Here is a 27,487-nt window from a genome sequence, read left to right as displayed (position 1 = left end):
CAAAATGTTATTTTATTGTCAGTTAGAAAGTCTGAATGTTCATTCTAATAAAACATGAAATTTTGTTCAATTTTTTTTTATAAGAAAATCACATCCAAAATAAGTGTTAAACATTTTTGTTCTTTCAAACACTTTGTTTTAAATTAACAAAAATATGAAAGCTCTCAGTAGTAAAGATCATAATATTTCTGAAAACACCAAAATATCTGATGTTTTTATATACATGCAAAATTTTAGTATATTTTCAATATAAAAATTAAACAAAATATTGACAAAGAGAAGAAAAAGTTCTCAAACATTAAATGTTTTTACTGTCACCGATATATAAGAATCTAGCTGAAGTATCAGGTCATTTTTATTTTACTAACATTTTAAAACCACACTAATTCACTCATTTCTTTTCGTTAAAATATTTGAACATAAAAGTAACTTTTCTGCGTTGTTAGTGCCTAATCACTTGCACAGCTTGGATTGAAAAAAATCTAAAGTTAGAAAATATTTTTTCTAACCTAGCTGTTGAACAAATTAGATATGAGGCTGGCCAGATGCTTATAAGAAAATCACATCAAAACAGAAAAGTCTTCTGCTTGCAATGCATTAATAACATAAGTAAATTTTTTAAAAAGGATTCAATAAATTCATGACTCATATTTTTCTTGTTTGAACTCTCTTTTTTCGTTAAGTAAAGGAATTAATAGTTTTTTTTCTTTTTTTGAAGATAAAACTTAAGGTATTTGTATTCTTCTTGATTTTAGTATTGCTTAGAAATAAGAGCTATCTGGATATATATTATTTAGCAGAAATGTATTTTAGTAATCAGCATAACAACATATGCTTAGAAGAGAAATTAAAAATTTAGAACAAAGTAGATAGAATAGCAGAAGAAGAATATTTTTGTCAAAATAAGTTCTGCATTTATGAATAAATACTTGCTGTAATTTTAGGTACTTATGATGCAGCAACTTCGTGTTTAGAAGTGTAATTTCATTTAGACCACACGGTACGAGTCCCCATATCAAGTGTCGACTATATAGTTAAGTACCGATATATTCGACTCTAAGCAGAAGCCTAGAATTGAAGGAGCAAAAATTCGTAAGTCAAAAGCTAAGGATGAATACTTGTTGAGTGGGAAAAAGTATCTAATTTGACTAGAATACATTGTTTTAACAAAAACTTCACATAACAAATGCATTGTATGGCACAAAAGATGACATTGTATAAGAAACACTTGAAATCAAATGTAATAGTGGGAGAGGACGAAATAATTTTCAGAACATAATACTGACAGTTTGAGAAATTATAGGTCCATATAAGTTTGTAATGCTGGTAAAGCACTTCTTATTAGTCCTCATTTAAATTTTTTTTTAAAAATTCCATGCTGTTGACCATTAAGGCACTGAAGGTGTGATTGTTCTTGTTTTCTAGTCTATGCCCAAGAATTTTGACTTCTGCCTCGCCCATATGCAATGTTGCCAAATTAGGGGTTTACCACCGAAATTTAGGGGGATGTTTTATCTTCAGTGGGTATTTTAGGGGAACTTGTTTATAGTTTGTTTTAGAGTTATTTGTGAATTTTACTAGTTTCAATTTGGTTACACTCTAATATCAAATTTTATAACTGAATGTGTGAGATGGTAATATGAAAATCAATGTTAAACCAAAACAAAAAGATTAAGATTTAATTTTAGAGCTTAACCCCTTTGTTGAATGTTAATAGTAACTTATTACGTAGCTCGATCAACCTGCACGTTTGGTGAATTTGAAAACAAATTATTTAAAAATTTTAACTTGCATGGTTTAAAAATAATAACAAAGGATAAATAAAAAAAGAAGTACATACAAAAGTACAAGAAAGATTGGGAACACAAAAATCAGTTTAATGGTAAATTAATAGTACAATTGTTCATCCTTTTTTCAATTATCAGCACATTATTAATTTCTTGATAATAAAATATTCAAAAGTATTAAAGCAACGTTTTCTATACATTATTTAACTTTTATACTATTTTATAATACTTATACATGTTTAAAATTTTGGGTTCTCTTTTTAATTTTTAGGGCATTTTATAACACTGCCCATATGTCACACCTATTTATAAGGCAGACCCATTCATACAATCTTTCTTTCACCCACAGATCGTAATTTTGACCTGAAGCAGAAAATGATCAATCTCCTATCAAGTACCCCCAGAGGTATAATTTGTTATGAGGGCATGGAGCACTTTGTGACCCGACAGATTTAATGCGCACCAGTCACCATTTACTACATAGAGAATCCATGGCTGGATTCGAATTCCTGTTTTCACAATCGTGAGTCTAGCACCCAACCAACCAGGCTATCCCGGCCTTTTAATGTCATAAATGTATGATATCAATAAAACTCTTTACACTATTTTTAGTATTATTATATTACTCATGGGCCAGGATAGCCTGGTCGGTAGGGAGCTGGCCCCATGTCTGAGAGTTTGAACCCTGCCGGCCAAAGACTCCCCGTGCATTAAATGGTGACTGATGCACGTTAAATCTGTTGAGTCGCAAATTTCTCCATGTTCCCATAACAAATCAATACCTCTGGGGGTACAGGATTGGAGATCGATCGTTCTCTGATTTAGGTAAAAAATTACGATCTGTGGATGAATGAATGGGTCCGCCCTATAAATAACGGGCTGTAGCGTGTGTGTGGCTGAAGACGAATTCTTGGCCATAGGATGGCGCCACTGAAAGAACAAGAATCGCACACTCTACCTTAAATTTGCTTGGTTTCACCAAGCAGGCTAGCCTGTATGGCAAGTCGCATTAGAAACAACAACAACAAAAAACCTATTTTGTATGTGAAACAAAAGAAGAATTTGGAGTGAGGCTGAGAATTTGGAGTGTGGCTTTCACTTGAAAGCAGTTTATATTTGAATAATGACAGTATTTATTTCTAAATTCCCTTCAAACCCTTTCCCCTTTCCCTTTCAAACCCCCCTTTCAAACATTTTCAGATGAGTAGGAAGTACATCTTGATTTGATTTCTTTGATCCATCACCTAAATAAAATAAATATCAACATTTAAGTTATTTAGCAAGTACCACAATCAATATTGTATCCCATAGGAAATAAACTTACGCTTGGAGTAAAGAATTTTTCCCAATGCATGAAACAGAAACAGAGAGGAATCCCTTTTACTACCATCTTCAGAGGAAGATACACTCCCTTGCACAGATAAGGGCTTCTTAAAGTCTTAAAAAAAAATATTGATAATTTTAAAATTGAAAAAGAAAAATAATAAACATCAACAAAAGGAAATACTAACCCTTACAAGATGCCTACAGTGCAAAGAGTTGCAGTTAAAGTCATCAAATTTAATGTGAAAATAAATATGAAACTTCTGAAACGTTTTTTTATTTTATTTCCAATACCCACCCATGTTAAAATTTTGTCAATTTAGACATTTACAGGGCAGATTTGTTGGCCACTCTTTCAGGTGTACCATATCAGGTGGGCCAAAGTTTGCTCTCACAGTAAGGACAGATACTAGAGGATTAAAGAACATCCATGCTTTGCATGGGATTCTAACCCAAAACTTTCCTGGTACAAGGTCAGTTCCCTGATCCCTACGTAGTCTGGTCACCCCTCTTGAAAGTAAGAGAAAGAAGCAATTTAAATTTTAATTAATCTTTCCTTACACAATATGTTATTATTGTTTTATGATTTTTGCTGTATTTTTATAAATTAAGACATTCAATAAACTGAATATATCACTAATTCAGAGAAACAAAGTGAAGTGTTAAACTAAGCATCCTACAAGTTCTGTTTTTTTTTTTTTTTTCATGTAGTTCACACAATTTTCAAAATGCTTTAAATTACGACAACCAAGAATCTTTAGCAGCCATGAAATTCATATAAAAATAATATTTGCACTCTTATTTGAAATAGAAATGACAAAAAAAAATATTAAGTGGCTTTTAAAGTGTCAGAAAAAAATATAACTTTAGTTTCAAAAACTTAATAAATAAAGAAAAACATATTCTTTTTCTACTTTTTCTGTTAACATTTAATTTCTTTAGTTGAAAGTAAACTTTAATGTCATTCAGTCATTTTCCTACTTCTGTGAACTTCGATTGCATTTTCTTTTCTTTTTTCTGGATATTTTTAAATAAAAATTATTGAATAAATTTTTGTAATTTTACTCTTTCACTTTTAAAAGGGAATATTTTTTCTCTTTCAGGAATCTTTTAATTAGATATAATATTTTTAAATGTTTGTTCATAGAGTTCTGTTGTTTTAAAAAATAAGTAATTTAGGTTTCTTTTCTTTTTTATCCAATATTTTTTATGCTTGAAATATATATGTTTAATTTCGACTGAAGATTTTTCACATATTTCTTCCTTTTCTCTTTTAACATTAAAAAAATTTAATGCTTAAGATAACATATCTCTAAAAGCTTCTGAATCACAATGTAATAAGCGTATTGTAAAATTTTGCATAGGTATGAAGTTTAAAAAGTTATCTTTTACTCCTCATAAACAAACAATATTCAATTGAAATAAAAGTTAGAAAGCAAAAATAAGCAAAAGGAAATTTCAAACATATGTATGTTAACAAATGCTAACCGAAAAAATTTGCTAACATACATATCTTTAAAATTTCGTTTTGTTTACTTTTGCTTTCTAACTTTTTGTTTCAAATGCTTACATAAGACAGATTTGGTTTTTAATTGCTTTTAGAGCCTTACCATTTTGACTTATTAATTTAACCAAAAATTTGTATCTTATAATTTCCTTAAACCAATTTCATACTCTGATTGCGAACAATATTCATAATACTCAATACTCCCCAATAATTTTTTATTTTTTTTGCACTCTAAAAGTTTTTGTGCTAACTGTTTTTACTACTAACTAAACTAATGTTTTGCTTATTTTTGGTTTCTAACTTTTTATTTCAATTGTTTACATAAGACAATTTTGGTTTTAGCTGCTTCTAACACTTTTCCATTTTGACTTATTATTTTAAAGTTTTAACCTAAAATTTTTATCTTAAAATTTTTTTAAAATCAATTTCATACTTTGATTGCAAACAATATTTATAACACTCAATACTCTGTAAAAATTTATTCATGCACTTAAAAAGTTTTTGTGCTAACTGAAAAAAAATCTTATAAATATATAAACATTTAAGGGAATAAACTTTAAAGTTTCTTTATTTTTATATTATAGACTTTAACAATGTTTCTAAGTTATTTTTAAAAATGAAATAAAAATAAAAGTCAAATCTAAGATAACACTATCAAAACCATAGTGCTTTTGTGACACACAAATTAAAAAATCACATAAAAATCATTATTAATAAATTCATTAATGAAAGTCTATAAAGTCTATTATATAATGGAAGTTCATTATATGATAAACTTTAACAATGTTTCTAAGCTATTTTTAAAAATGCAATATAAATAAAAGTGAATTCCAAGATAAACCTATCATAACCATAGTGCTTTTGTCACACACAAAATAAAAAACTACATAAAAATTAGAATCATTATTATATGCATTAAAGAAAGTTTATAACGTCTAACATATAATGGAAGTTCATTATATGATAAACTTCAACAATGTTTCTAGGTTATTTCTAAAAATGCAATAAAAATAATCCTATCAAAACCTTAGTGCTATTGTCACACAAACAATAAAGAATCACGTAAAAATTAGAATCATAATTATTACATGCATTAAGGAAAGTTTATAAAGTCTAACATACAATGGAAGTTCATTATATGATAAACTTTAACAATGTTTCTAAGTTATTTCTAAAAATGCAATAAACATAAAGTCAATCCTAAGATAATTTTATCAAACGCATAGTGTTTTTGCAACATGGAAAATGAAGAATCATATGTTTATAAAAATTAGAATCATTATGTAGATAACATACAAGACATGCACATGAACTGCATAGAATTTATGGCATTCCGTATATCTCCCAAAGAATCGGCAACAATATTTTCAATTTCAGACTTGCTTAGTTCTTTGTAGAAGGAATGCACCTAAAATTTAAAAGAAATGAAACTTATTAATTTGTCTCCTTCAATGAGATCTGAAGTTTAATGCAGGAGAGTTATTAATTTTTGTGAGCACTTTCATCATCATGGTTGGGGTAATTGCATTAAAACTATAAAAAAAAATAAAAGTATTCAACAAAAAAATTATTAATAACATGTAAAACACAAAGCTTTAAAGCAAAATTCATTGAATTCATAGTTTTCAATAACACAAAATAAATTAGATACTTATACAAAATAAGCATTAATAAAATAAACAGTAAAACTGATTACTGAAACTTTTTCTTTTGCATTTATAAATGTGCTAATTTTTAAAAAAAAGCCAGCTTTTATTTAATAGGGAAGCAATCATTTGATGTTAGTTGGCAATATCGTCTAATTTTTAAATGTATATTTTTGTAATTATGAGAGTGCTTAGGGTTTAAAAATGGTTTACTTTTGTCAAATTAGATAACGGAGGCTCACAATTGTCATCGGTTAACTGTATTTTTAGTTGAGAAATGCTCATTTTTAGGCACTCCATTCTTCTGAAAATTGCAAACTTTACCATATTTTATATAGTGGTCAACAAACATGTTCAAATACGTTATGTTACAAAACCAACAAAACAAATCCAAAATACTAGGTGATGAAAACAAATATTACATAAAACCTGTAGTGTATCAGTAACAAATCTGTTCCCTGAGCTATCTTTGTTTAATACACATAAAAGTAGCATTACAATAAAACTATTTACCTAATATTTTTGATTTTTAAAGAAAACTGCAGATCCTTAGGGAAAAGAGAACCTTCAAGACTTTCTCCTTTAGCATTATCACTAATGATGAAAATGACTGGATGATAAGACTGAACAGCGTACCTCCTTTTGAGAACAAACACTTTGTTTCAAAATAATGAAAATATGTAAGCACTCAGTAGTAAAGATAATAATATTTTCGACAACAAACATATTTGATGTTTTCATATTTATGCAACATTTTGGTATGTTTTGAATGCAAAAACCAATGCAAATTAAATTTCCCATGTAAAAAGTTAACCTTACTTTTGATAAATATTTTCAGACACTATACACAAATGTGAACATAGAAAAACATTCATTTTATGTATGTTCATAATATATTTTAAATTCATTTTCACCTTTTACATTTAACAAACATTAACATAGATTTGTGCATATATAGTGCTATAGTTTTATGAAACTTGAGGCTGAGAGGTAACAAAATGTTTGCAAAAGAGAAAAAAAATCTTATAAAGATCTTCCAGGGGTGATTGTGAGCCGAACTCATAAATATTGAAAATTTTTAGAGTAAAATCATTCAAAAAATTAATATCTTTATAAATTTAAATATTTACTTTATAAAATAAAATTAACTTTATTTATTGAAATTTTCAAGCCATGATATTCTAAATGAATTATATGCAACATAATTTAAATGAATAATTATGTGTAAGTTTACTTTTATCTCAAATCACATTTATTATTCTACCAGAAAAAATATTTAAAAATGAAAGAGATGCCAAGTATAAATTCTAGTTCGAATAAATTCTAGTAAATAAAATATACAAGAATTTTTATATATAAATGTGATCGTTGATTTCTTGAAACTTCTGAACTTTGGATTTCCGGAAACTTTCAAAACGCGGTTAGCGAAAAATTCGGATTTTTTTTCGGAGCTCAATCACCCCTGATTTTCCATATTTTTTATTTAGGAAGTGTATATTTTTCGATGTTAATAAATAACAATCCCAACATAGTTGCCAAATTTTTTTTTTAAATCGAATTTTCATTTAAATTGATTTTTTTTTTCATTTAAATAAAAAAAAAAAATTCTATATACTAGCCAAATTATCTGATAAATTACATTAACAATAGTTATGAATTAAAAGTGCAATTTCAAAACAATAATATAGCTAAAACTATTAATATTTCTATTTCAAATGCTATTTAAAAAAAAAAATTATTATTACAAACTAAACATCTAAACTTTTAAGGACAGGGAAGCAATTTGACAGTTAGATACCTAATGAAGAGTATAATAGTTAATATCAGAACACATTAAAGAAAATATTATTGAAATTTTCTCTGGGCTATATTTTATCAATATAGTTATCAGTATTTAAACACTAATAGCGAGTAAATATGTTTTAAAAACACTTAAAGCATTCAAATAAACATAAAATTAAATGGGTATAATTGAACTATGTTAAATTCCTAGCTGATTGTTTTACATACAGTTAGTGGAAAATTATAATTTAACAGTTTGTCACTACTCTTATCCACTTTCAGTCTCTAATTTTATTTATTTATTAGAAATATAAATAAATAAAATTAGAGACTCAATTATTAAAAAAAATCAATTTGTTTAAAACAGTGGTTTTCTTAAAAAAATATATATATATAGTTGATTTAAAACATGACTTAAATCAAAAGATTTAATTCATTTCAACTTTGTATCCCAAAAATAAAAGTGAATTTTGAGTTTAGTAGGGTTCCAATATTTGTTAGTTTTTATCATGTAACAAAAGCGGCAGCAGCAAAAATTTGCCAAAAATATTTGACAGTGAAAAATAATGCACAGGGGAAACAAAGTTGTTCTAAGAATTAATTCAAATTTTAAATAAAAATATATTTTCTCTTTATTTTTACATGAATTCTTCAATCTAAAGTAAAAACAAATGAATAAAAAACAAATATACCTTAGAATGCAATGAAGCAGTATTGGATCTCTTATAAAAGCATTTGGAAACTCCTAATGGAGAAAAAAACTTAAAAAGTATTTGGTGCATTTTTGAAAGAGTATAAATAAATAAAATTAATAATACACAATATTTATTTGAAACACAATCTTAAACTGTAAACATGATTTAATGAGGAACTCAATAGTTTTCAAATAATTTTTAATAACGCATTCATAAAACCAACTAGAAAATTATGAAAAAATTACTGTTCATAAACATTTTTATGTTTAAAAATGAGTAAATAAAAAAGAGGTATGAATAATCGGAAAATATTTGCATGTCAAAATCCAAAGTCATAATATTCCGAGAAAATAATTGAACTCTCATAATTGTACTTAGATAAATATTTTTTTAATAAAAAGTAATTACGACGAAGTATTTTTATTAGAAGAAAAGAATTAAACTTGATACTCTTTTGAGTAAGATCAATATAAAAAAGTTTACACAATAAACTGTTATATATAAAAGCTTGTCACAAGCAGCCATCGATAACATTTGTAAGAAAAATGTACTTGAAAATTAATTTTTTTCCATAAATTATTTTCATGTACCACGGATAAAAAGCAATTTTTGAATCATGGGAAATAATTTGAACATAGGAAACATTTTGAAACAATTATAACAAATTCATAGGAGTGCAAAAAATGGTAAAAAAACAAACAGGAAATTAAAATTTTCATCTGCTTCAAACTGTTAATCAAAAAAATAAAAAAATTTAATAATTAGTTTGAAATTAATGTGATGGTCTCACTTATAATTATTTTTATTCGTTTTTCAATTTTTAATTTTTTTCCCCAGTTTATTTGTTCAAATTTAAAATTACATTTCCTTGCAAATACTGAACCTATGATAATAAACAAGACTTTAAAAACAAAATTGTTGCAATCCAATAATGAGAGAAAGGTTACAAGTAGATCAGTAAATGAAGAATGCAGTTGGAAAAAAAAATTGTTTTGTTATGTTCATTTTCTTAGTAATTTTATTTAAGACAGTTCAGGGATTAAATTGAAAACCCTATAAGCCACTTTTGGGTAGAAGTGAATTCTACAAATAGGTGAATTGGCTCTAAGTGAATTCTACAAATTTATCTTTCTTACTTCGTCTTTAAAACTTTTAGAAAGTTCCATACCATTCCAGTGGGCAGTGATTATAATTTTTTTGTGCTGTATTTTTGAGTCCCCATGGACAACAAAACAACTTTGCGAAGACGGGAGGACTCCGTCAATTTTTAAATTATTACAACAATCTCATTGATAAGTAAAGTTTGAAACAGTTTTAAGTCAAACTTGAAGGTGAAAAAAAAATTTGTTCTCATATCCACGAACAATTATCCGAGTTCTTTGTTTCAATGTATTACATTTTATAGAATTGTGTTCTAAAAAGAAAAAATGATACAAAGTGTGAAAGAAAAAAAAAGAATTATTTTAAAACATTTAACATTAAGTTACAATTTTTTATTATTAGAATTATTAGAATTTTTTATTATTAGACAATTTTTTATTTTATTATTAGGTGGAAAAAATTTAATTTTTTTTAAATAATAATAATAGTCTGTATTTTAGGATATATTTTAAATAAGCACTTAACTTATTAAAAAATTTAACTCTTGTTTGTTTTTAACAATATTTTATCATTTTTCATACAACAGAAAATGAATTAAATTATCTTCATCATAATGTAAACTTAGTTTTTAAAATGTACACAAGATCACTATGAAGCATCTTTAAAGAAAAGTCAACAATCCATAGAAAAATGAATTTCCTTGTTTAAAAAAAAGGCCTCAATGCAGGAATGAGATTTTTTTTAAAAAAATTTTAAAAATAACACAGAAATTTAATTTTTTTTAAAAAAAAATATGATCTTAGTTCCCACTCCTAAAAATTTCTTTGTTTGATAATTTAATAATTGAATAAAGAAGTCTCACCTCTATAAGTATAATTCTTTTACCGTTTGAATATAAGAAATATTTTGAAGATTGTAAGAGAAATCGACTGAAGGACTGTGCTTGAGTTTCCCTGGTGGTTATCTGATCTCCAAAGCAGAACAAGCCTAGCAGACATTTTAAAAATATTTAACATTTATACAAATAGAAAATATCATTTAATTTTTGGAAGGTATAGAAGATGTTAGAGAAGTCATAAACAGGCAAATATAAAAAAAATTTATGTAAAAATCCTAGTTTGAATAAATAAATAATGGACAATTACAACATCTCTTTTCTTTATTTTCAATCCTAACTTACTGAAAATTCTCTCCTGAACAAAAAAATCTAATAGTTTTTTTTCCTTAAATGTTTATTTACTTAATTATTAAACGTTTAAATTGCCCACAAAGGCCTCCGTAGTGGATGCAATCAAAAACTATTTCTGATTGGTTATGACGTCGCATGTGCTGAATGGAAACATACCTCATCCATCCGCTAAGGCTATTTCAATGCTCTTATAGAATTGATATATTGAATATTGATGAATTCATTGATATCACTTGTAGGAACAGTCAGCTTTGTATATTATAAGTAAAAATTTTGTGAATAGAATTTACGGTGTCCAAAATAGAAGAAAGATTTTATAACTTTTAACTGTACATTTATCACTAAAATAACTAAAGAAATGGTTATGCAGCTCTTCACAGAGAATCAACTTTTCTTCTTGGGTGAAATCAGTGGTGTTAAAATTCACAGAAAATATTCAGGGGTCTGTCTAAGCTTTTTAAAGAGGTACCTATTTTGCGAAAATGTAGACATAATTTGTGAAAACCAAAAAGTATATTAAAAAGCCCACACAAAAATATGGTGAAATAAGAAATTATTTTCAAAAATTGATACTACAAATAAAAATCATTTATGGCTGGTAAATTTCTACATAAATTTTTCTCATATGTTCAAAAACAATTTTGCTATTGTAAAATTTTGGACTTTAAATTGCATCCTAATTTAAAAATCCATAAAAATCATTATCCATACACAAGTTTCAACTGGGATTTTATAAACACATACATTTAACAGTACTAGCACTAAACGTTATCTTCACTTTATGAGAACATTTTCGACTGGATCATGCAGAAAAAAGTTTCACAGAGAAAAAAAAAATTTTCATAAAAAAAAATAAAGAATTAATTAGAATAAATTTAAAATAATGTTCAAAATAATAGTTCATAAGTTAGAAAAGTTTCATTGCAAATCGAAATGCGTAACTAACCCAGGGTTCATCATTTTTACGGGGATATAACAACAAAATTTTAAGAAGACGAGGGTAGAGAATCTTTGAACTTGTTTTTTAAAAAGTATTTTGGGAAATTACTGTTTTTCCTTAAGTTGAATTTGTGAAGGTACAGCTAAACGGTAGCAAATTTGTCCTGGACAGAGCACTGATATTATTTTATTTAAATTTTTTTTAAAAATAAAATAATGTTCCATTGCAGCCCTATAGCTTAATTAAAATCAGTCACAATTTGGATAGAAGTAGTACTCATTCAGATATAAGGTGGATGACTTTATTATTCGTCATAGCATAAAAACAAATCAGTGTTTTCATAAATCTAGTACATTAAAATAATTCTATCCATCATTGTTTACATTCTTTGTGCTAATGTTCAAAAATTCAGGTAATGTAATCTAATTTTGCCTCTTTTTTTTCCTTATCTAGAGTTGAAGGATTTTCTTTAAGTAAATATTTAATAATGCAGTGTTTTTTTCCTTCTTCTTCTTCGCTATATGTTAAATATTTAGGCACACATTAAGACTCATACATATTCTCAATATTATTCTTTGAGCAAATAGGAATTTCTCCACGTAGAAATTATTTTTATTTTTAAATTTATAATTTTTAATTCCTTTTCCTGCTATATAGCATTTTCAAAATATGGTTACCGTTAATTTTTCTTCTAAATTCTGCAAATCTGCTTGTCAGAGCTTGCAAAGAAGAATTATAAAATCGTAAAATTAATGCATTATACATTTCTAAGGAAAAACTGTTTATTGAAACAGGTGAAAAAAAATCTCAGGTTAAGCATCCAGTAACCCCAAAAACGAATCAACACTTTCAAGAATCTATGTGCTTATACTTAAATTTTAATTTAATTTAGCAACATAATTTCAGCGAATAGCTTTAAGCTAGACATCTTTGTTTCACTAAAGCTAAAGAATTAAAAATAACTTATGGGTCATTCTCACAAAAAGGTGATTTTTTAAGTCCCTTAGTAATTCTTCCTAATATTTCATCATTTTGAATTTTCCTAATAAATTCCTAAATATTAATTTCCTAATATTTCATCATTAATATAAAATATTTCCTAATATTTCATCATTTTGAGATATTAGGAAATACAGCAGATTTCTTAATATTTTTCTTCATCATTTTTTGTAAAGTTCTAACTAACAAATCATATGCATTTCTGCTAAATGTATTTAATATTTCATTCTTATTTTTTAATAAACATAACTTGAAAATCCCCTCCGTGGACGTCCCTACATCTGTGACACAAAATAATTTTTAATGGCTGTTAAACAATTTAAATGTTATTTTAATGATTTTTGTAGTTTTACCTAGTTAAATGTTTATAGTAACTTTTTATTTAATATTTTTTTTTAAAAAAAAATTTAATAAAATAAATGACTAGTAAACTTTGTCCATCAAAAATGAAATCTCCATCCATGGTCAATTAATATAGTTCGGTAAATATGAAAAAAAAAGTTAATAAAAGTATAAATTTTTTATGTTTTGTAATCAGTAATTTAACTTTTAAACTTAAAAGTTTCAAATCACCCTATTTTATTCTATGTAAAGAAATAATGGCATATATAATTGTTTGAATGTTTAAAGTACTTTACAATCATTGAAATGTATTTTTCAAAGTAGCTTGACAACTATAGAGTTTCCAGCAAACAGATCTTTTATTAGCATGTCGAGTACATTTAAGCATATAGTAACGTATAAAGTACATTTATATATCAAAAGGATATTCTTTTTCTGAGAAAAGAAAAGTAGCAAATGAATATTTAAATACTTAAAATTACTTTCAATGTGCTAATTTTAAGTGAAAATAACAAACTTTATACTAATAAAGATATGCAGCTTATTAAATTTAAGACAGTATTTTGATGTGAGGATTAAATGGTAAAATCAACAAAAACTTTGGAGAGGATATTAGGAAATACAGCAGATTTCTTAATCTTTTTCTTCATCATTTTTTGTAAAGTTCTAACTAACAAATCATATGTATTTCTGCTAAATGTATTTAATATTTCATTCTTATTTTTTAATAAACATGACTTGAAAATCCCCTCCGTGGACGTCCCTACCTCTGTGACACAAAATAATTTTTAATGGCTGTTAAACAATTTAATTGTTATTTTAATGATTTTTGTAGTTTTACCTAGTTAAATGTTTATAGTAACTTCTGATTTAATATTTTAAAAAAAAAAAAAATTTAATAAAATAAATGACCAGTAAACTTTGTCCATCAAAAATGAAATCTCCCTCCATGGTCAATTAATATAGTTCGGTAAATATGCAATAAAGGGCAGCATATGCGAAATCCCTATAAGACAGCTGCTGGGAAAGGTAACCATTCTATTTTCTAATGTTAACTATCAGTTGTTTTTGTTCTCTTTGGTGTCAGTTTTGGATTGTTGTGTTCAACCGGGGTTTGGCAAAGTTCTCACCGTATACTCCGTGGTCATCATAAAGAAGGCAAGAGAAAATTATTTTATTTTTGATAGATGAATTTTAGATTGCAAAAATAGTATATTTAATAAAAAGAACTGTAAAAAAAAATTGTAATTTTAAAATTAAAAATCAGTAAAATTCAAGAGCTAGTTTTTGTCTCCTCCGTGGACTTGTTATGTCACAGTCAATGGAAGAGACAATGTGTTAGATAACCATAATACAATTTTAGTAATTAAAAAACTATTTTCTTTTAATTGATATTTTTTTAAATGTAACAAATGTGTTAATTTGTTTTTATTTTTTAAAGAAAATCAATTAAGTTTAACTTTTTCTTATCGGTGAAGTAAATATTGGCAATTTTTCTAAATAATTTCTGTGATGTTTAACATTTTGTTTCTCTTCAAATTTTAGGAAAACAATGGCAAAACCAAAATGTAAAAAAAGAAAGCAATCAAATGTTTAAATGCAATAGAGAAGGGAACGGAAAAAACTTAGTATGAAACAAGCTAGACAGAAATGAAAAGAAAACCCTATATTGTTTGAAGAAAGTAAAAAAATAAAAAAATAAAAAAAAGAGAAAGAAACTTTAAAATCTGTATCAGAAAAAGATTTAACAGAAAAATCGTGATTAAATGCACTTAAACTTTTAGAAATTGATAGAGCAAGTCGTTTGTGCCCAGGGAAAAAAGAAACAATAACAAGAAGAAAAAAGAAGAAACAAAAACGTTATTTAGATGACAGTAATTTTAATTTGCATAAAATGTTCATTAAAGAGTACCCTCAACACTCAACTTTCACATGGAATCTGAATTTTTATTTCAATAGTCTTTACATTTTAATTTATTAATATTCAGTAAGAGTTACTTAAAAAATTGTACACCTAGGTTAAAAATGGATGTTTCCTTTCATAGCAGCATGATTAATCGGAAGTAGCTCTATCTCTAATAATGAAATATTTTATTATTTACTTATTAATGTTAAACTCATATCAGTTGTACCCAATAATTAATGAATTAGTCTTCATTGACATTTCATATTTTATAACATAAAATGTCTCCTCAGTTGACTATTACATGTCCTCCATGGACAAGGCAGAATTTAAAATATTTTAAATCTTGTGAAAAATAAAATAGAAAACTTGACCATTATTATAAAGACATATAACAAAAATAAATAAAGGTATTTATGTAATTTTTATCACTTTTTTAATTACTTTAATTTAAGAAAATTTTTTAGTCTATTTATACCTTTTCAGTGAGAATGACCCTTATGCAAAATGAAAAGAAATTCTAATGCACATTTTTTAATTATTTATTAAATGATTATAGAGACAGTAATGTTGATATCTTTTTTGAACATTTTTAATTCTGCGAAAATTATTTTTATATGGTATTTATAAAATTTAATTCCTGTTTTTGTAATGTGGAACTAAATAAATACACATGTTTGATTTTAATACTCTTCCGGATTAATGCAATTAAAATAAAATTAATAAATTATACTATAATATATTAGTTTTGTAATTTTTTCTTTTTACTTATTTTATTTATTTATTTATTATTATTATCTTTATATTTTGAAAGAATGAATTAAAATTCTTACTGGGCTCACAAGTTTTATTAAAGGCTACTGCTATGCTGAAGATAATTTCCTGCATTAAATTCAAGCTAGAATAAATAAATAAAATCAATAACTTAAGCTTTTCTACATTTTTTAAATCTAAAACTATTCAATATAAAAAAAAATAGATTTAACATTTTTTTTCACTTAACATGAAAATAAATCTTCAAAATTAAATTGAAATATACTTTAAAATTAAGTTTAAGATGGCTAAAAAAATTAAAGTACAAATTTATTTTGCATTTATAATGCATTATTTTAATCAGTAATATTAGACATCCATAACTCATTACAAAAACCTTTTTATTGAACTAAAAATTCCTAAACATTCAGAACTCAAAAATCTCGCCAACTATTAAGAAATGTTTCAATGGGTACCATTGAAATTAAACAATATTATAAAAATACGTTAGATTAAGCTCACATTTTCAGTATGCCAAATTAGGAGACAGTTTATTTTATATATCTTTGTTCACACATAGTTATTTCCCATCTAAAATAATTGGATTTTATTATGAAAATTTAAACGAAGACAAGACATAATGGCATTCTCAACATAATGATTGTAAATGAATGGCAGACAGGAAAGAACAGATGACGTCAGTTTCTGATAAATCATGGACTCCCCATTTCAGAAAGTGAGGGGTTTTTGTGTTAAAAATAACTTAATGATTAGCACTCTTAGAAAAGTAATAAAATGCTTTCTGGAAGTTATGAGGGATTTAGAATGGATTAATATTTTTTAAAAAAAATAGATTTTAATTGTGGATTTTACAAGTTTTATTTCTTCAAATTAGAAATAGTTATTATACTCTTATATCAATGTCTGCAACTTGCTTACCATTGTAAATACCTAGCGAATTTAAAAATAGCCTTAATGTTATAACACTTCATGGGGTTGTTGAGCTTGAATAAAAATTATAATTTGTTGGATTTGTTTTTAATAATTGTATGATAATATTAACCATATTATTCATAAGTTTTGGTTCATATTGTTATTAAAAATATTTATAAATTGTACTGCATCTTAAATTGGTAAATTTAAAACAAATAAGTACAAAATTGATTTCAATCAAATAAATCTGATTTCTTTTTTACCTTTTAATCATGATTTTTATCATTCATCTTTTCATTTATTTTTTTATTTTAAAATGTATTTTGACAGAGGTTTTTTAAAATAAAGAAGGCAAGTCAAACATAAATATCACAGGAAAAATTGTATACCTTATATTTTAACAATTTTACGCATAATAAATATTTTTTTAAATAAAATTCAAGAAAGGAAAAAAAATTACCATCATATGTGTTTTGGGCATTTTCTTGATGCTTATTTGACCAAGTGAATAACTCAATACCAAGAGATTTACATAAAGCTTTGACCGTTGCAGTCTTTCCTACACCCGGTGGGCCACTCAAAATAAGGAAACACTCCTATATTAAACAAAAATGTACATTAATTTTTCAACAATGTGTTACAATACAAAAATCAGTAAACGCCAATTAGAATCAGCTTGATTACTACTCAAATCATAATTTAAATGGTTTAAATATTTATTTTTAAAAAAATCACACATTTAAATTTTGAAAAATAATCCTTTTAGCATGTATCATTTCTGAGTAACATTTAATAAAACTTTTTTTACATTAAAAAAAATTCGCTCATATATTCAAATATCTGTTTCTGTAGCATCATAAGTGCTCTTTACATTTGTCATTATTATCATACTATTACCAGAACCGCTCCTCACAAAAACTAAATAGATAACATGTAACTTTTTTCCTAAACAACAACCAATTGAGAGGACCTCCTACACTTCCTACTTTATTTGATTTATCATCATTTCTGATGCAAAAAATAAAGTGAATATTAAAAGAAGAAAGCTTTTGATTAAGCTAAGAAGATAATTCAATCACTTTCATAACATTAATTATGAAATCCTTAGTCAGGGCAGATTCTTCTTTTTTCTTTTTGAGGAAGCTATTTTAACTCAAATGAGGGATATTTCCATATTGTGATCTGTCATGCTAACTATAATAAATAAGGTGCTAAATAGATTTTAAACTTGCAATTTAAAAAAAACATGTAGATATTTGTCCAGGAATAGCAACGAGTATTTAAATATTATTAAAAATATTTACCTTTTAAGCGAGTAATACCTTTTAAGCTAGTCCTTTCTGCGATGTTTTTTTTAGTTTCTCGCTGGCCTCTGCCCGGAAATTGCCAAGACTAAGAGAAGTTTGAATTTCTATTTTTTTTTCCTAGTAGCAACAGATGATAAAGCAATTTCCTATTGATAAAGCAATTTTAACTCTATATTGGATGAAATTCCTTGTTTCAAAAGATACAGTTTTGAGGGAAACTCTTTGGTTTGAATTTTCTGCATTTAATAAATGGATGTATTCCAAATTACATTGCTACTTATGTGATGACAATATTTGTTCTCAAAATTTACTATTCAAAACCGCATTCCAAGAATTAAACAGTAGGATACCAACTTTTATTTTTTTGCTTCTTCACTTAACATACCAATTTCAGAAGCTGTTTGTAAAACATGGGGATCAATTATTGACCGTGTAAATAAACAGAGATTAAGATATAAAGAAGGAAATGAAGATGTTGGAACAAATGATAAGAGAACATTTATTCAAATAAATAGACCACTAGCTGGATACAAAAATAATCGAAAGTTCATAAAAGCAGGCTTAATTGATATGTATGGACCCAATTACGCTGTACATTTTACGAATTTTAACAGTAACAAGTTAATGAAAAATTTTATCACTTCCAAAGTAATTAACAAAGTGAATACAGAAGCCAATTGTTTACCATGCTTTAAATGATTAAAAAAATATTTTATATTAAGTATTATTCAACTTTAATATTAATTTTTTCACCTGATTTGTTTCCGTACCTGATATAACTACTATAATAAAACATTAAATCATACTGTTTTAAACTGATACTTCAAATCTTTTTTAAACTGATACTAATCTGATAACTAAATCTAAATTTAATCTTTTTCTCCATTCTTAGCTATTTTTATTCTATCTTTTTACAGGTTCTGGGTAATCCTTATTTATGCTCTAGTAAGCATTTGTTTGCAGATCTATACATTTATAATTTTTCTTTATTATAAGATTATACAAATTTAAACTTAAACAAATGTAAACTTATATTATGAAATTAAGAAAAAAACAATTACACAGTTTTATTCTATGCATGTATGCCTTTTTATAACCACGAAGTGCATCTATTATTATGAATTCATTACACATATACAGTAGGGAACCGATTATCCGGAACGATCGGGACCATCGCTATTCCGGATAACTGATTTTTCCTGTTTTCTGAATCGCTACAAAAAGCCGTTTTTTTATTGTTAAACCCAACTAAAAAACATTTTTTTTTTGGAAATAATCTTAAAAAGAATAAAACACGATGAAGTAATACACTAATGATTATTTCCAAAATGATGGTAAGGTGAACATCTTTCAAAAAAGAAAGAAAAATCCTAAAATCTTATGAGGAAAAAAAACATTTTTTTTAAATGGCAGGTAAATGTATCGAATTTCGTTCCGGTTTTTTGGGTTTCCGATTTCCGGATAACGGGTTCTGTACTGTATTTATAACGATAAAAATATCTCGCAGAGAGATATTGGTTCTAGTTAGGTTTGTCGCAGAAAGCCAGAAAAAATTCTGCCACAGGGCTCACCCTCAAAATTTCCTCAAATGATAAAAGAAGTTTGAATTTCAATTTTTTTTCCTTGTAGCAACAGATTTAAAAGCAATCGCTTACTTTATGCCTTTGAGAGATGTTTATTTATAATTTACTGTGCATAGCTCAGTACATTTCAAAATTAAAAACAATTTGGAGAATAATAAACCAGAAAATATATTTGAATTACTGGAATTTTTTTAACATTTTCTAATAAAATTCAAAATAAAACAAACTTCTAACTTATTTACACATACAACTTCAATTAATCAACAACATAACGAAATTGTAGGTCTTCCTTCTTTACTCATCATTATCATAGTTGGCCAGACAGCTCAATGTGGGCCAATGCCTTCCTCTGAAGATTTCTCCATGAGGACTTCCGATTTATCTTTGATCTCCAATTGTTTGTATTAATTGCAGAAAAATCAGACTCCACCGAGGCAGCCTATCTCAACCATAGCCTTCCTCTCTTTCATGCTCCAGTTGGTTTATAAAGCAGCATCGTTTTTATTGTATTGTCATCACTCATTCGAATCACGTGGGCCATCCAATTTATTTTATTTATTTTCATGTATTTAATAATACAGTATGGGACCCCTAATCCGGCAGCACTTAATCCGATCTCATTTTTTTTTTTCAAGAAATTTTTATTGATAAGAGGAAAAAAAATCAGTTATATTCTCTTTTTATTTGGAATTTTATTCTGCTGAAGCAAGTAACTTTATTTTATCTTTTAAAAATAAAAAAAAGCATGAAAAAAAATAAATCAGTGTCAAAGGAAACATCTGTTTCTAAAGCAGTTTAAAATAAAGGGAAAAGTAAAAACACCTGCATTTCCAATGAACAAAATAAAGAAATGGAAGTTGGAAAAAACTGATCAATCAATCTTGACAGCTATGCAAGTGCTACTGGTTAGTCCACACATTTCCCTCTCCAATTTGACCATAAATTAGCCACACCCTTTTGACATTAAAAGAACCACTTGGGGTACAAGATGAACTATCCCTTTTGCTGCTTTTTTTATTTGATGTAAATTATACTCTTTTGTTTTCTTATTAGTTATTAACTGATAATTTGTTTTTTTTAATCATATTTAGTTGTTAGCTTGTTTTTTTTATCTCTATTAGTTTTTAGCTTGAAACTGGAATTCCGAGGGATTTCCGAAACATGGAATTTCATCGGTGCCATGAATGCCGGATTTGAGGTCCTATACTGTATAGTGTCGTTTATAAATCTTGTATAGTTCAAAGTTATATCTCATTCTCCAGTAATTGTTTTCATTTACACCACCATGTATACTCCACAAAATCTTTCTCTCAAATATTGCGAATACTTTTCTTCCAGTTTTGTCATTGTCCAAGCTTCAGAAGCGCATGTCAAGACTGACCGGACAAGAGTTTTGTAGATTAAGAACTTTGCTTTCCTAGAAAGAAACCTAGATTTAATAATTCTTCTCAGCCTTATTTGCCAAATAGAGTCGGTTTTTAATTTTAGGAGACATTCTGCTGTCAATGGTAATAATTGATCCTAAGTAAATAAAACTCCTTACTGTTTCAAATCCATAAGAATCTATTACAAGATAGGAGAATGGGACTCTGTTTCTTGAGAATAATATATATTTTTTTTCTCTACATTTATAACTAAGCCCATTTATCTTGCAGCCACCTCAAGGGCAAGAAATGCGTCTTTCAGGGCAGGAAGGGAACGAGCAATTACATCTACATCATCTTTCTTCTTCACCAGTTAAGTGTAAATCAGAGTTTGTTCATTAGAAAACAACAAATTTCCAACACAATCGAGCTACCAGGTCTTGCCCCACTTTTTCCCTTCATTAATTTAATTAAAAATATAAATACTTAAAATTCGCTTTACTGCATTTGTATTTGAATGAGAGGAACTGCCCTTTCAAAATAAAACAAGAAAGCAAAAACTTACTTTATTCTGTTTATTAGTTCCAGTCTGAATCCAGACTTGTACTTCAGAAACTTTTTTTTTATGAATTGCAAGCTCTTCCTAAAAAGAAAATAGTTCATCAATAGTTCATTATTTTTTACAAAAACATATTAAATAAAATATGAAATATTAATTTTGAGAAAATTTTTTTAAGTAAAAGAAAATTTTTATTTAACTTCTTTATTGAAATTTTATTATATCTAGGTAGAAGAAAAAAAAATCAAGCAAATTTTACTACAGCAGAAAACCTATTATCCGGAACGATCTGCACCATCGCTATTCCGAATAACTGATTTTTACGGTTTTCTAAGTCGCTACAAAATGCTGTTTTTTTATTGTCAAACCCAACCAAAAAAAATTATTTAGAAATAATTCTAAAAAGAAGAAAAAATAATAAAGTAATATACATAAGATTAATAGCATATAAAAGAAAAAAAATAATGAAATAAAAATACATACAGGATTAATATAAAATGAACAAAGGTAAAATGAAAAAAAGGGGGAGATGGACTCTATCTTCCACATTGTTTTCTTCTACTTCGCCATTATCTGCTTCAGGACTCAAAACCATCCACTCCATTTTTTACTTCATTATTAAAATGGAAAACTCAGAGCTTTTCTTTTCCCTCCTATGTCTGAGAGAGACAACATTTGAGTATAATTCTGGATGAAAAATAAATTCTTTCCAAAATTTCTGGAGAAAAACAAAATTTTTTACTTTGTTATTCTTTATTAATCTCAAATGAGAAGGGAAAAATCGCGAGCATTTCTTTTCCCTCCTCCTATGAGCTAGAAAGACATCGTTTGAATATATATTTCTGGATGGGGAAAAAAATCTTTCGAAAATTTCTGCAGAAAAAGAAATTTTTTACTTCCCAAAGGAAAATTCTTTCTACAATAAAGTCTGTAATGTTCTGTGACAATATCGCCGCGATTCTGGCAAGCAATTACTATCTAGAAGAGTTTAACTTGGGTTTCAACATTTTGATAAAACATTAATTGAAATCAGAAGGAAAAACATGTGTATCACAATCTTATTCCTCATCAAGATGAGTGATTTTATTTCTCCTCTACTCCAGTTAAACCAGCAGTTTTCAGTTAAATTAGCAAGCAGACATAATAAAAATAATTCATGTTCTACCATGTTCTGCCCCCTCCTCACACCCCATTCAAAATGAATGAATTGAAAAACAGGTGCAGTTCTAATACTTGACCTTTTGAGACATTATTCCCATTTCTTTGGCTGTCACTATGCTGAAAGGGGAAATAGCAGAAATTACAGATATTTTTTAAAAAAATAAGAAATAACAGGAAAAAAAGAAGGGGTACAGAGATAATAAGAGTTCTGCAGTCCCTGTAGGGCATATTTTAAGAGATTTCCAAGAATCAAAGAAGACAAATAAATTATTTATTTTAACTCTTCTGGACAAAGTAATCGACATATTCTTACTGTAAGAAACTGGCAGTAATGACTCCCTTTGCTTAAGGGCCAGATGATAAGAAAACAGATGTTCAATAAGTCACCCTTTCTCACAGAGCTATGATTGAAAAGAAACACCTATGTAGAAGGGAGTGATTGATGTTATTTAGTACAAGACTCTTACCTCTCTTGACAGAGTATGAAACTAATGCTTATTTCTAAAATGATGGTAAAGTAAACACCTTTTAAAAAAGACAGAAAAATCTTATGAAGAAAAAATTTTTTTTTTAATAGTGGGGAAAATTTATCAAATTTCGTTCCGGATTTTTGGTTTTCTGATTTCCGGATAAGAGTCTCTGTATTGTACTTAGAAAAATAACTAATTGAACAAAGGATTCGTAAAAAGTCAATCTGTAAGAAACAAACAAATAGAAGAAAAAAAATAAAGTAGTTACAACAACTATTGATATTCAAATAAATTTGCTATTTCAACAATAGATACACTTAGGAAATTTTAATTAACTCTATTTGGATCAAAATTTCAAAACATAAAAAAAAAACCATAGATCTTATTCTTCACAAGTACAAATCTCAAAAATTATAAGATATACTTAAGATCAAGAATAAAGAGCAGTTTCAGATTTGCACTGATAAAAATGTACAAGTACATTTTTATCAGAGTACAATTAATAAGAGGGTAAAAATAAACTTGAGGGTGCCCCTTGGCGACTTATGTTTGGCGCCATTCCTGTTTGCGTGGAACACCATGGTAACAGGAATGCGGCCAAAACATAATATTTCAATAAAACATTGGAAAATTTCAACAAAGCATCGGCCAAAACTTTATAAAATTACAATGTTGTTGTCGTGTCTATGCTAGTGCAAAGATTAGAGTCCTCCAAAAGTCTCGATAACAAGGTTTGCAAGTTCTGGAGCTCGATGGCCATGGAGAATTTCGATGGGAGGTGCTCCAAGTTAAAAGAGGGAGCCGAAATTACATTGAACCCAATATAAGCAAAACTAATAAACCCAAAAAAGTGCAATTTGAGTCTAAACAAAAATTAATGAAGTAAGCACAGGAAGAAAAGGAAAAAAACTCCCACAAACAGGACATTTATATCTATTACTATTTAAACCTTCATTCATACACCAGTCAATCACTGCTTTTTTTCCATTGTTATTCAAATCACACAGAAACTTAAGATTTATCTTATTTACTGCAGTCTTTTTTAGGACCAGAAGCAAGATTAACCTTATCCAATGTAGAACTACCGGACCTCTGAAATTACATAAACCATTGAACATTTAAAAATAACGCTAGAATCTAATTCTAAATCAATCAGAATCACGATTGGGTTTCACAACTTGGCGGGAATCAAGGGGCACCACCAAAATATAGTCTACCCGTTCCTGAGAAAAGGGAACAGATGAGTTGTACAATATTTAGTCTTACAACATCAGTCGGTGAAAATTCTTCGACCCATGTCGAGTAATGTTCTGAATTATCATTCCCGCCCTGAAACAAATCTTTGTGTTTGCGCTTTAGTGAAGTCCCTTTAGAGACCATAATAAAGTGAAGTCTTAGAATCACAATGAAAGAAGTTTTAAAATATCGCTCTTCCTCTATTGTCAAGCATAATGACTTTGTTCTGGTGGAATTCAAAACTGGAATTGGTTTAAAATCAGTTACGAAAGATTGCACGAAAATATTTTTACGCTTTTAGCTTACTTTTTTTCTGTGACTTTTCAGTTTTTTTGGAATTCAAAGTTTATACGGGGTAAGATAAAAACGTACAGCGAACTATTAAATGAACATCTCAAAAACGAGCAGAAACAAGAATAAATAACTTTATTCTAAGCGTGGAGCTTGGCAAACAAGTATTATTTTTATATTCTATTCTCTAAATTTGTGTTTTTCAAATTGAAAAATATTTTTAGATAATCATTGAACCTCATCTTTAAACAGTCACTAACTTTTATTATTCAGTAATGTTCTTTTGGTTATACTTAATTTTTTAGATTTGCTAATTTCTTTTTCTTTAATTCAGTCAATTTCTTTTATTTTGCTCCATCAATTTAATTGTTTAAAAGTCTGAATTAAAATACTATGAATAATAAACTCTATAATTTTATAAATTGACGTAGCATAAGTTCGTGATAAATTAAATTACTTTTATGTTTCATATTTTATGTTCACACATTGAAGGAAAATTAATCGCGATTTTGAAATTTTTAATTTCTTGCTCATGTTCTAATAGCTTGCGTTTCTTTGTTTATTAATGAATCTATTATTCAGGGTATCCGCACTCCTAGAAAGTCATAAATTTCGGTATTGAACAAAATTTGTCTTGATTTGTAACTATTTTTTTTAAAAAAATAATGGAAAGTCACTGGTTTAGGTCGCGGAAAAATCTAATTTTTAATTTACCCCCTTCTCTCCCAATATCATAATGTTCTAAATATCTAAATTTGTTGCTAAATCCCCACTCACATTCATATTCTGTTAAAATTTGAAATGTTTTTATCCTGTTCTTTAAAAATTTTGGTGTTCTCTCAAAAAAGGAAATATAGAACATCATTTCTAGAATGAATTATCTTTAAAACTTCTGCAATTTCAGAATTTTTTTATTTTATCAGTTTAAAATTCTAGTTTAGGCTTTTTGTATTACACTAACTTTAAAGCTCAGCTTAAAATAACCTCTCAGCTTAAAATAACTACATATATATCTAACAGCATTTAGTTTTGTATTTTTTTCAGCTATTTTATTGCTTCAACTCTTTCTTTACTCTGTTTTTTTAAGTTTAAAATCAATAAATATGAAAATGCAGAGTATAACAGTTTTGGTTATACCTGTCATTTCAATAAGGGCTCATGATTTTTTTTTTTAAAAATCAGATTTATTTTTATTTAAATGCACTGTAAGAACTTTGATTTATGATTCAAAAAACTTTATAAATGAACTTATTATTCATGTTTAATCAAAATTAAATTACTATTGAAACTGGATTATAACAATATTTTAGAAACACTAACTACCTAAACAATTTTTCATTATAATACTAGATGAAATAGAGAATTTAAAGAATTCTTTAACTATTAAAACAAAAATTCAATTAGCAAACCATAATTTTAATTTAAAAATGTGATTTCTTTTTTTTCTCTCTTTATTTTTAAAATGACAAAATAAATGCAACAGATTGTGTTTATAAATGTAGTCATTCATCAGAAAATAAATATTTAATCTATTCATTTTTATATTAAAGTATTCATTTTTAATAAAATATCAAAATGGATAAGTTAAGCTAAAAAAAAAAATTTTTTTTTTAAATCTATGTACTCATTGGAATTTTTTTCACAAAATTTCTTTATAGAAAATCTGATAATGTCAAAGATACTGTAAACATATTATGAGAAGAAAAAAAGTTATTGATAAGCACAATTCTAATTCTGGGTTATTTATTTTAATAACAGACATTTTTATTCTGTGATTTGATATTAATGTACGCATAGCTCATTCTAGGCAGGGTAAACAGGGTGCAGCACCCTGTTGCCCTTTTAGTCAAAAGAATCTACCCTGTTGCCCCTGAAGTAAATTAATGCCCTGGTGTAATAGACTTCATACCTTTTTTGCCCTTTCTTTCCTCAACCCTTCTTTATTTGCAACTCTTTTTATTTAGTTTGTTTGTCATTACATAAATTTATATGGGAAAGGAAAAATAGCCATCACACCTCCTTGTTGAACTTGTCTTTGAAAGTTTGCAGTTGCTTCACTATCATTAAATCATAATTATTATTAATAATTTTAATTATTAAATCATAACTCAGGAATGAGATTTTTCCGCTTTTTAGCGGATTTCTGCTTTTTTCACTTTTATCTCTTGAATTTCAGCTTTTTTATCAAAAATTCAGATTTTTCTAAAAAATTAACTTTTTTTATAAGTATTCCGCTTTTTCAGAAAATTCACTGATTTTCAAAGAGAAACAGAAAATTCAAACTACATAGCTACCAATCCTTTCTCATTTTTACTTATTTTAGCTATTTTCTCCCCTTTTACTCGCAGCAGATAAGATTTTCCGAATTTTTTACCCGCCCTCCAAATAGATCCGATTTTTTTAGTTCAAAAGACGCTGCTTCTGACAAGCCTTTTAGAGGTCCCAAGCCTGGAATCTGCTAATATCTCGATTCTTATTCACACGATTTTTATCAGGGTGGCCACCCTCCTGGAAAACCTGGAATTATTAGGGAATTTTTTTATACTGGAGAACCCAGAAGCAGAATGTGCCTAAAACTGTGACGTACGTCGCAAAACAAACGTAATTCTGCAGAAC

General features: G+C 27.1%; 2 protein-coding genes across 15 annotated transcripts in view; one reads left to right on the top strand and one right to left on the bottom strand.

The window, feature by feature from the left end:
- LOC107442197 (cell cycle checkpoint protein RAD17) overlaps window positions 1–24,745 on the bottom strand; it is a 28,820-nt gene extending 4,075 nt beyond the window's left edge. Inside the window, exons 1-10 of one of the 5 annotated variants that reach the window (XM_087155241.1) lie at window positions 24,611–24,740; window positions 23,188–23,295; window positions 21,720–21,797; window positions 17,361–17,496; window positions 10,704–10,828; window positions 8,738–8,790; window positions 6,777–6,902; window positions 5,914–6,025; window positions 3,112–3,225; window positions 1,857–3,031 (exon numbers count right to left, since the gene is read on the bottom strand). In XM_087155241.1, the coding sequence (XP_087011367.1) occupies window positions 6,001–6,025; window positions 6,777–6,902; window positions 8,738–8,790; window positions 10,704–10,828; window positions 17,361–17,496; window positions 21,720–21,797; window positions 23,188–23,295; window positions 24,611–24,724 (765 nt within the window). In that variant the 5' untranslated portion in view covers window positions 24,725–24,740 and the 3' untranslated portion in view covers window positions 1,857–3,031; window positions 3,112–3,225; window positions 5,914–6,000. Of the gene's footprint in view, window positions 1–1,856; window positions 3,032–3,111; window positions 3,226–5,913; window positions 6,026–6,776; window positions 6,903–8,737; window positions 8,791–10,703; window positions 10,829–17,360; window positions 17,497–21,719; window positions 21,798–21,972; window positions 23,158–23,187; window positions 23,296–24,610 lie in introns of those variants that run through there. The other 4 variants (XM_087155242.1, XM_087155243.1, XM_087155244.1 and 1 more) reach the window with 4 other exon arrangements.
- A 121-nt stretch (window positions 24,746–24,866) lies between these two features.
- The window catches only part of LOC147802042 (calcium-dependent secretion activator-like), a 55,964-nt gene continuing 53,343 nt past the window's right edge, over window positions 24,867–27,487 (top strand). For 3 of the 10 annotated variants that reach the window (XR_015430513.1, XR_015430511.1, XM_087155248.1), the window contains exon 1: window positions 24,867–25,035. The gene's annotated coding sequence lies outside the window, so the exon portion shown is untranslated. Of the gene's footprint in view, window positions 25,144–27,487 lie in introns of all 10 variants that reach the window. The other 7 variants (XM_087155250.1, XM_087155249.1, XM_087155247.1 and 4 more) reach the window with 3 other exon arrangements.

The sequence above is a fragment of the Parasteatoda tepidariorum genome, chromosome 11 (assembly GCF_982258835.1).
Source record: "Parasteatoda tepidariorum strain Cologne lab strain chromosome 11, Ptep-v5.0, whole genome shotgun sequence".
Lineage (NCBI taxonomy): Eukaryota > Metazoa > Arthropoda > Arachnida > Araneae > Theridiidae > Parasteatoda > Parasteatoda tepidariorum.
Note: the sequence above shows the minus strand (reverse complement) of the source record. Positions and strands in the feature narration are given on the sequence as shown.